Source organism: Poecilia formosa, unplaced genomic scaffold (assembly GCF_000485575.1).
Source record: "Poecilia formosa unplaced genomic scaffold, Poecilia_formosa-5.1.2 Scaffold186, whole genome shotgun sequence".
Taxonomy (NCBI): Eukaryota; Metazoa; Chordata; class Actinopteri; order Cyprinodontiformes; family Poeciliidae; genus Poecilia; species Poecilia formosa.
In genome coordinates, this window is record NW_006800125.1 from 422,167 (window position 1) to 431,724 (window position 9,558).

General features: G+C 36.8%; 2 protein-coding genes across 2 annotated transcripts; both read right to left on the minus strand.

Annotated features, from left to right (window-relative positions):
- Positions 1-11: 11 nt before the first annotated feature.
- LOC103147670 (uncharacterized) lies at positions 12-6,885 on the minus strand. Its single transcript, XM_016678642.1, has 7 exons — positions 6,874-6,885; positions 6,654-6,683; positions 6,284-6,393; positions 4,045-4,237; positions 1,615-1,805; positions 346-1,533; positions 12-258 (listed from the first exon to the last, which is right to left on the minus strand). Exons 3-7 carry the CDS (start codon positions 6,353-6,355, stop codon positions 22-24), a joined length of 1,881 nt encoding a protein of 626 aa, XP_016534128.1. The 5' UTR covers positions 6,356-6,393; positions 6,654-6,683; positions 6,874-6,885; the 3' UTR covers positions 12-21.
- Positions 6,886-8,095: 1,210 nt separating this feature from the next.
- On the minus strand, positions 8,096-9,545 carry LOC107837896 (E3 ubiquitin-protein ligase DTX3L-like). The gene is made up of 3 exons (XM_016678643.1): positions 8,646-9,545; positions 8,335-8,552; positions 8,096-8,240 (listed from the first exon to the last, which is right to left on the minus strand). The coding sequence occupies exons 1-3, from the start codon at positions 9,519-9,521 to the stop codon at positions 8,171-8,173; spliced, it is 1,164 nt and encodes a 387-aa protein (XP_016534129.1). The 5' UTR covers positions 9,522-9,545; the 3' UTR covers positions 8,096-8,170.
- Between the last annotated feature and the right edge of the window lie 13 nt (positions 9,546-9,558).

Here is a 9,558-nt window from a genome sequence, read left to right on the forward strand (position 1 = left end):
AGCACAGTGAATACAAAGGTGTTAAATTAGAGAACCGTACCACTCTGGTCCTCCTGTCATGGACGTCTTGTGGTGGATGTCATTCCAGGTCACCATGTTATCCATCCCACTTGTCCTAGAAGCTCCAACAGTGAAAATCAGCTTCTGGTCAAAAGCTTTTTTCAGCAGTAGCAGAACTTCATTTCCCTCTTTGTTGTCAGGAAGATATGCATGTCTAATAGCTCCTCCATAGTGTTGACCAGGATGGGGATGATTTTCCTGCCAGGTAGAAAGAAAAAGATTCAGGTTAATTGTAGCCGTCTTAAACCAAATGTTAAATTACAGATATATGTGCTTAGACATTACCGTCTGTTTTCCACTTGGAATGTCGTAGGTGATGCATATATGGCCACAATTTGGGAATCCAGGTAAAGGGTAGGAAATTTTATTCCAAGTCATTCTTCCATCAGGTTGGTTTCCCACCATCACACCAAAAACATCCTTGCATATCGGACAGATGGGTCCACTGTGTTTCACTGCTTTTTGAACGCACCTCTCACAAAATGCATGTTTACACTTCAGTTGCTTCTTATTAGTAAAATCAGACAAACATATTGGACATATGTCTTCTTTGTTGTCCCCTGTTGCTCCCTCTGCTGCTGATTTTTTATTGTTTTGTGTTGAATGATCATTAACTCCAGCTCCATTGGACGCCTCTTCAGAACCTCTGAGCCCAGTGGCACCATAAGGTGGAGGAAGTGGTCTTGGTGACGCCCTAATCTTCTGGTACAGACGCAGCAGAGCTCTGACAGCATGGCTCTCCATTGCTGGGTTTCCTCCATGTCCTTTATATGATGGTTGGACATTAACTTTGCCCTCACTGATGCTGGATTCCTTAAAATCCACATTGAACTTAGCTTTGATCACTGCAAGGTGGTTATCATAAGAAGACTTCAGGCTTTTCCACTGGTCCTTATCTATGGTCAGACCTTTATCAGCAAGATCATCTTTGATTGTCATGTTGATTTTCACCAGGAGATCACTACTGAAGTTTGGAGACAAAGACCAACGATCAGACTCTTCATAACCACTGCTGGTTTTATGTGATGATTTTAACATTGAATCAAGAACCGTTCGTTGGGCACTTGGTCCAAAAACTGTCATTTCTTCAGAGGATATGTTGGCTAAAAGTTTGTTTTCCCTGTTCATGATGACTTTAAATGCTCTGTTCAACTGATCTGGCTCTGCAGAGCTCGGAGAAAAAACTGAACCACTGAAATCAGCCAAGCACTCCTGGACAACATCTGTGAACTTTGTCTTTGCTTCATTTGGTTTTCCATCTTTACCCTTGGATTCAAATTTCACAACAACCTCCGACTTGATATCAACTTCATTCTCATCCTGTATGCGCTGCAGCTTCTCCTTGAAGATGTGGCTCACATACAAAAATTGATTCACTGACAGAACACAACTTTCATCCATCGTTTGATTCTGGACAGGAGGGTCTCCTGCTGNAGAAACTGGTTTCTTCTGTTCTTCAACATGTGCTTTGTCCTGGATAAAAAGCAAAATTCCACCATTAAAGAACAAACATGATATATTTTATAATGTATGTATATGTGTTAGAGTTCATACAGCTGGCGGCTCGGAAACTGCATCTTTGGTGATTACTGAAGCAGCTGGAGGAGTCGGATTCACTGAAGCATCGTCTGCTGTTTGTGGATCCTGCTTTGGTTTTCCCACCATTACAGACAAAATGGTGGCTAATTCTTTCTTATCTTTTGTGTGAAGTGTTTTAACACTCAGCTTCTGAAGCTCTGTGAGGCCTTTAAAATAAACAAAAAAGAAAATGTAAAATACAGTCAGTTGTCAATAGTTTGCAAAGCCATCATTGTGGCATATCAGTTTGTTTTAAATAAAGTTTTCCTTTCATTGGAGTTAGATTAACAGGAAATTGGTGAGTCTGTCACATGCTGTATATGAAAATACAGTTCTATACCTGGAGGAGGTGAAACCAGAATCAGAGCTTGTCCATTTGGTAAGATCTCTTTAACTGTGCAGTCTATTTTAGTTTCGAATTTATTGAACCAAGTCTGGAGGGATTTTTGTAGATCTGCCTTCTTTTTGTTTTTATCCAACCACTTCAACGAGAGAGTCAGTAGGACTTCTTCTTGACCTTTTGGAGTATCCATAGGATCCTGCAAGAAAAAAAATAGACCAAAAGATTCACTAGTTTTTCACTTCTGTATATTTTAATATTGGGTAAAAGGGTTTACACACTTCCTAATAGTCAATGAGAAATGTTTACTGGCATTTCATCAATCAAGGCCTTTTAAATTCTGACCATATTTTTCCATGTTTCCTCTGGTATTTATATTAATGAGCTCCAACTCTTTAAAGTTGGTAAAAGAGAGTTTACCTCTCTTCACAGATTCAGATCAGGAATCTAGTTGGATCGCTTCCAAATGTAAATATTACTTCCAGAAGATTACTACAAACCTCAATTTAAATATAAACTATTAACTCCCTGCCCAGTTGTACAATTTAACATTGTACTGTTACAGTACATTACTTTATACAACATATGGACACTACATGAACACAAGAACTGGTCATAATATTTCCCTGTTTTCTAAAAAGCAGACAGAATATTTATATTTTTCAGCAATTAAATTTAAATGAGTGAGATTTTTCAACTTGTCTTCACTTAATCTTGATCGCTTTAACTTTTTTGGATTTCATCAGCAATAAAATATGATTTTATATTTATCTGTATTTATTTAAAAGCCATAATATTGTTAGTTAGTTATGAATTTTAATGTTTTACTGTTTATTTACATCTCTGGAGTTTTCTTACTGCAAATTAGAACAAAATTTTCCAAATTTTACATTTTATACTACATTTTATTCAAATTGTCTGATAGAGCTGGACAATTCACAGGACTGATTGGATGCAATATTTGGTTGTATATCATATTTGAATACTGATCATATTTGTGGCCTGCTGGATGGATTCTAGTGCTCTCTCTCGATGTTTAGTGGCTGAGATGCTAAAGTTCACAGAAAATGGTGGGGACACTGTGTGATTGTAAAGACATAAGTGTCAGAAAAATATGGGTTACAGTTAGCTTAGAATAATTACATTATTGCAATTTAACAACAGTATCACAATCAGATATTTTTTCTTACAATGTGCAGCCCTGCCTGAATAATTATGATTTTATTGAATCTGATCTGATTGTTTTCATGCTTGTAACATTGCTTTTATTCTCAGTAAAGTCCTTTGTTATAATTATCGGTATGAAAAGTCCTTTATAAATAAATTGTAATCAACAAATTTCTCAATCTCTGGTGTGGATATCATGTGCATTTCATTGTTTCTGTGGCTCCTTAACTTTGATCTCCGCATTAACAAGTGAGTGAATCTGTATCCACCCATTTACAGCTTATAAACTTTATGGACTTTGCCTCAATGTCTGCTGTTCTAATGCAAACCTCCAGCCTGGAAAAAAACCTTNCCATCGTTTGATTCTGGACAGGAGGGTCTCCTGCTGCAGAAACTGGTTTCTTCTGTTCTTCAACATGTGCTTTGTCCTGGATAAAAAGCAAAATTGCATTATTAAAGAACAAACATGATGTATTCTATAATGTCTGTATTTGTGTTAGAGTTCATACAGCTGGAGGCTTGGAATCAGCATCTTTGGGGTTTACTGAAGCAGCTGGAGGTGTCGGATTCACTGAAGCATCGTCTGCTGTTTGTGGATCCTGCTTTGCTTTTCCCAGCATTACAGACAGAATGGTGGCTAATTCTTTTTCTAATTTCTTTTCTAATGTTTTATCTTTTGTATAAAGTGTTTCACCACTCAGCTTCTGAAGCTCTGTGACGCCTTTAAAATAAACAAAAAAAAAAAAAAAGGAATGCAAAATACATTTAGTTGTCAATAGTTTGAAAAGCCATCATTGTGGTATATCAGTGTATTCAAAATAAATATTCCTTTTTATAGGGTTAGGCTAACACAGTTGGTGAGTCTTTAACATGCTGTGTATGAAAATACAGTTCTATACCTGGAGGAGGTGAAACCAGAATCAGAGCTCGTCCATCTGGTAAGACCTCTTGAACTGTGCAGTCTATTTCAGTTTTGAATTTGCTGAACCGAGTCTGGAGGGATTTTTGTAGATCTGTCTTCTTTTTGTTCTTATCCAACCACTTCAACGAGAGAGTCAGTAGGACTTTTTCTTTTAGAGGATCCATCTCAGTCTGTAAGAACAATTTTAAAAAACAGACCAAAAGATTCATTAGAGATTTTTGCTTCTGTGTTTTTTAATACTGGGTCAAAATGGTTTACACTCTTCTTAATAATCAATGAGCAATGTTTACTGGCATTTCATCAATCAAATCCTTATAAATTCTGACCATCTTTTTCCATGTTTCCATCCATTTTCTAACAACCTTGTCCCAAGTGAGGTCAGGAGGCTTCCTGGTGCCTCTCCAGCTAACGCAACAGGCGAGAGGCGGGGTCACCTTGGACAGGTCGCCAGACTGTCGCAGGGCAACACAGAGACAGACGGGACACACAACCATGCACACACACACTCACACCTACGGAGAATTTAGAAAGACCAATTAACCCGACTGTCATATTTTTGGACTGTGGGAGGAAGCCAGAGTACCTGGAGATAACCCACACATGCACAGGGAGAACATGCAAACTATGCAGAAAGAACCCGGGCCGGGAATCGAGCCCAGAACATTCTTGCTGCAAGGCAACAGCTCCATGTATCCTCTGGTATTTATGTTATTTATCTGTGATAATGAGCTCGAACTCTTTAAATCTGGAAGGTCTCTTTGCCATCACCCTAATCTTTACCTCCCTTCATAGATTCTCCATAAGATTCAGATCAGGAATCTAGTTGGGTCACGCCAAAATGTAAATAATATTTCCAGAAAATTACTTCAAACCTAAATTTAAATTTGTATTTTTAACTTCCTGCCCAGTTTACCATTTAACATTTTACTGTTACAGTACTGTTACAGTACATTATTATATACAATAAGGCGGACATTGTGTTCATGGTCACTGCATGAACACAAGAACTGCTCATAATATTTCCACCTTTTCTAAAATGCAGACAGAATATCTATATTTTTCAGCAATTAAATTTAAATTAATCTATGATTTTTCAACTTGTCTTTATTTAATCTTTAGCTTTTACTTTATTTTATCAGCAATAAAATATAATTTTATATTTATCTGTATCTATTTAAGTGTCATAATATTCCATTAGTTCTTAATTTGAATGTTTCACTGTTTATTTACATCGCTGGTGTCTTGTTACTGCAAGTAATGTTACAACTAAATTTTTACAATTGTACATTATGACATTTTTTTCAAATTGTGTGATAGAGCTGCACAAGGTATTCACAGGACTGATTGGATGCAATATCTGGTCGCATATCACATTTAAAGAGGCAGACATTAAGGCTTTGAATTCTGATCATATTTTTGATTCTAGTAGCATTTAATGCTCTCACTCGATGTTTACCTGGAGTGGCTGATATGCTAAAGTTCACAGAGAATGGTAGGAATATCGTGTGATTGTGAAGACAGAGAAGTGAATTATATTTGGCAACATTATTGCAATTTAACAACAGCAACACAATTAGATATTTTTGCTTACAATGTGCAGCCTTGTCTGAGTGATTGTTATTGTATTGAATCTGATCTGATAGTTTTCATGCTTGTAACTGATTTTAATCTCAGTGAAGCACTATTATATTGTGTTACAAATATCGGTATGAGAAGTCCTCTATAAATAAATTGTAATCAACTAAATTCTGGATCTCTGGTGTGTATATAAAATGTATTTCATTGTTTCTGTGGCTCCTAAACTTTGATCTCTGCATTAACAAGTGAGTAAATCTGTATCCACCCATTTACAGCTTATAAACTTTATGGACTTTGCCTCAGTATTTGCTGTTCTAATGCAAACCTCCAGCCTGGAAAAAAACCTTGACATTTGCTCTCACAGTTCCAAGTTTCTTCAGGTGTTACACATTTTATACCAAAACAAAGGATAATCGTAAAACATTGTTTGTCATTTTCTCTAAATGTCAATAAGTCGAAATAGTTACAGTACTGAGTAAGCAATCTCCTAAAACGAAAGCAAATAAGCTTGCGAATACATCTTAGACTATACTGTTTTATAGCGAATTAATTAAATTATATTAAGCAAAATATACACAAAATAAACTCGAGTTGTTCAGAAGACATAATTTTAAACCAAGTATTTGTCTGCAACGCACCTGAGATAAATCCGTCGTATGATCCTGGTTTTGAAAATCCATGGATTCCCCTGGTCCTTCGTTGCTCGCCATTTTGATTATCTTCTTTCTTTCTTGAAAATAAAGTGAACGTTTGAACGACATACATTTAGTTCAGATCACAAACTTGTTTAGTCAGTCAACATCAAACTACGCATGAAAAAAAAGCTGACGGGTTTTTGCTCTGCTTCACTTTCGATTATAAATGCAAACCTGAACTGAAACATTCCTCTAGGTTTTTGTTAAAATTTTGTTAACACAGGCTTTAACTCGGTGTTATTTTCTGAGGACTCTCATAGTTTAAGCGTTCAAACAACAAATAAACACCAATTAAATCTTGTGACGAGCTTACCTTCGCCTGCTCGCTGCAAACGACACTTCCCTGTAAACGAAAGTGAAAGCAGCTGCATGTCAGAAACAGCGTCACTCCAAAGACTGCGCAAATATTCCGTGCCGTAAGAAACGACATTTAATTAAGTTGTCAATATTCATTTCATGACAACAATCTAATTAGGCTGCTGTTCTTACAGTGACTATAGATGCAATATTGTCGCAGCAACGGGCAGAAATACCTTGTCTCAAATATCAATAGGATATTTAAGTATTTAAACTTTAAATAAAGTTGATTGATTAACTAACCCTTTCACAAACTGGGTTTCGTTTCTTCACGCTCAACAACTTCGCCTGCTGAGAAAACAGAGACGTTTTTTCAGAACTAAAATCAACTCAGAGCAGAACATCGAATTCTCGCGAGGACAGCAGTTTGAAACAACCAGTATACCAGCATAGACATCAATACGTATTAATGTCTATGGTATACCAGTAGATGGGGCTAATTCAGAATAAATGGGATGCGATTTAAAACATGTAAGCCTACCCCACAAGTGGATATGATATGTTTTAAATGTTAGTTTTACTCTAATCACATTATTTCAATCTTCACACACATCTTCACATAATACATAATTTTCAGTTTTAATCTTGAAAATCCAAGTATCGCTCTGTTTTTCTTTTTGTCTGTTCTTTTAGGTGACAGGATATATTATGTCTAGTGTTGTATTTTCTTGCAGCGATTCTGTGTTACAGCTTCTTTTTTTAAACTGACTGTAGCGACTTTTGGAGTTACCCGACTGGGTCCACACTTTGCTCAAGAAATTCAAACATGTTTGACAGCTATTTTAAATAGTTAACTTCTTTATCATGTATGTAAATAAAGAAATGTTATAAACCGGGTCTTGTGACCCATTTTCCTTATGACTCTTAAAGGCATAGTCTACCTTGATCTCTAAAACAAATAATGCATTACAAAACCTCTACGTTATGATCCAGTGTTGTATTTGAATTTATTAAAGGATACAGAATTCATGGAAAATTTTTCATATTAGTTTATCAACAAACAACATAATTTACTACATTGCCTTTAGGAAACAGCAGTGTTTGTACATTCTATGTCAAGTGATAAATAAATCCGTCAGTATTCTTTTATTATAAAATCAATCAATGAGATATTTTTCAAGTTACACCAAGTCATATTTAAATTTGCAAGCAATTGGGTTAAATAATCATTTAAAACTTCAGTAGAGTTCATGTCCCCAAATAACAACTGTTTCACAATAACAGAGGATCTAAATGTTGCAACCTCTGAGTGAAGCAAATCATAGGCTGGTTTTTAATAATTAATAATAAATTATTCTTTATTGCTTTAAAGAATAATTTGTGAAATATTCTTTAAAGCAGTCCTTATTAATGAATAAATAATAATAATAAAAGAACCTTTACTGCTCAAATAAAAGCAAAACATACAAATATGCCAGTATTTTTTTAATTATTAATTTCAGTAGTAAAATAAACCATCACTCCCTCTCAGAGTCACTCTATGCCTTTAGCTTTCAGGTCCTCCTTTACTTTTCTCAGGTAATCCGGGTCAGGATATCCATATCTGAAAGCACATAAAAGACGGACGTAAAGTGTTAAACCAAAGGCAACAATAAAAAGACATAGATATTAACGTAACATAAACTGGGTGACTGCACCTCTGTGGTCCTCCTGTCTTTGACGTCTTGTGAGAAATATCGTTCCAGATCACCTGGTTGTCCAACCCACTTGTTCTGGACGTCCCAACGGTGAAAATCATTTTCTGGTCGAAAGCTTTTTTCAGCAGTTTCAGAACTTCTTGGCCCTCTTCGTTGTCTGGAAGATATGCGGTTCTGTTAGTTCCCTGATATGGTTGTCCAGGATTAGGATGCTTTTCCTGTGAGGTAAGAAGAAAGAGTCAACTCGGAGCCAGAAATAATAAAGACAGCAATCGTTTTATGACTTGTAATGTATTCATCAAGTTTTTTACCGCCTGTTTTCCACTAGGAAAAGTGTAGGTGATCACTATACAGCCACAGCCTGAGAATCCAGGGAGGGATGAAGAGTCAGAGCTCCATGTCATTACTCCATCAGGCTGGTCTCCCTCCATCACACCAAAAACATCTTTGCACACAGGACACATGGGTCCAATGTGTTTTAATGATGCTTGGAGACACTCATCACAAAATGTGTGTTTACACCTCAACTGCTTCTGTTTGATTAACCGATCCAAGCATATTGGGCAGAAATCATCTTTACTGTCCCCTGATGCTCCTTTCTTTGTTGATGCTTCAGCATTTTGCTGTGCTGTTGGTGGAATCAGTGAAGGTTGTTTAGAGTCCTCTTTCCTCTCAGTCCCACAGCTGGATTTCTTTGGCAAGCCATTCAGTCCACTGGCATCTTTATGTCGGGTTGAGCGTAGGGGACGTGTGATAGGCTTCTTTTTGAGCCAGAAGTAGCTTTTGAGGGAAGGTTTAGCCCCACATGTTTGGAGGGATTGATTGTTTTGTCTGCTGCTGGATTCAATGTTCAGATCAGATTTAGCTTTGACATAAGCATCTTCAACAGAAGTAATAACCGGTTTGCTGTCGTTTTCCACTGGTGTTGTTTTTGTCTGTGGGTTGGTTGTTCCCTGCTGTTTTCCATTGCCGTTTTCCAGTTCCTTATTGTTTTCCACTGTTGGTGTTTTTGTCTGTTGGTTGGTTGTTCCCTGCTGTTTTTCATTGCCGTTTTCCAGTTCCTTATCGTTTTCCACTGTTGGTGTTTTTGTCTGTTGGTTTGTTGTCAAGTTTATCCTCTGTAATGTATCATCTGTAGCAAGTTTGTGCTGTTCAGCCGGTGTGATTGTCGTCTGCATTGCATTCATGACGGCACTGAATTCATCTTGGCTTTGCTTTGGACCA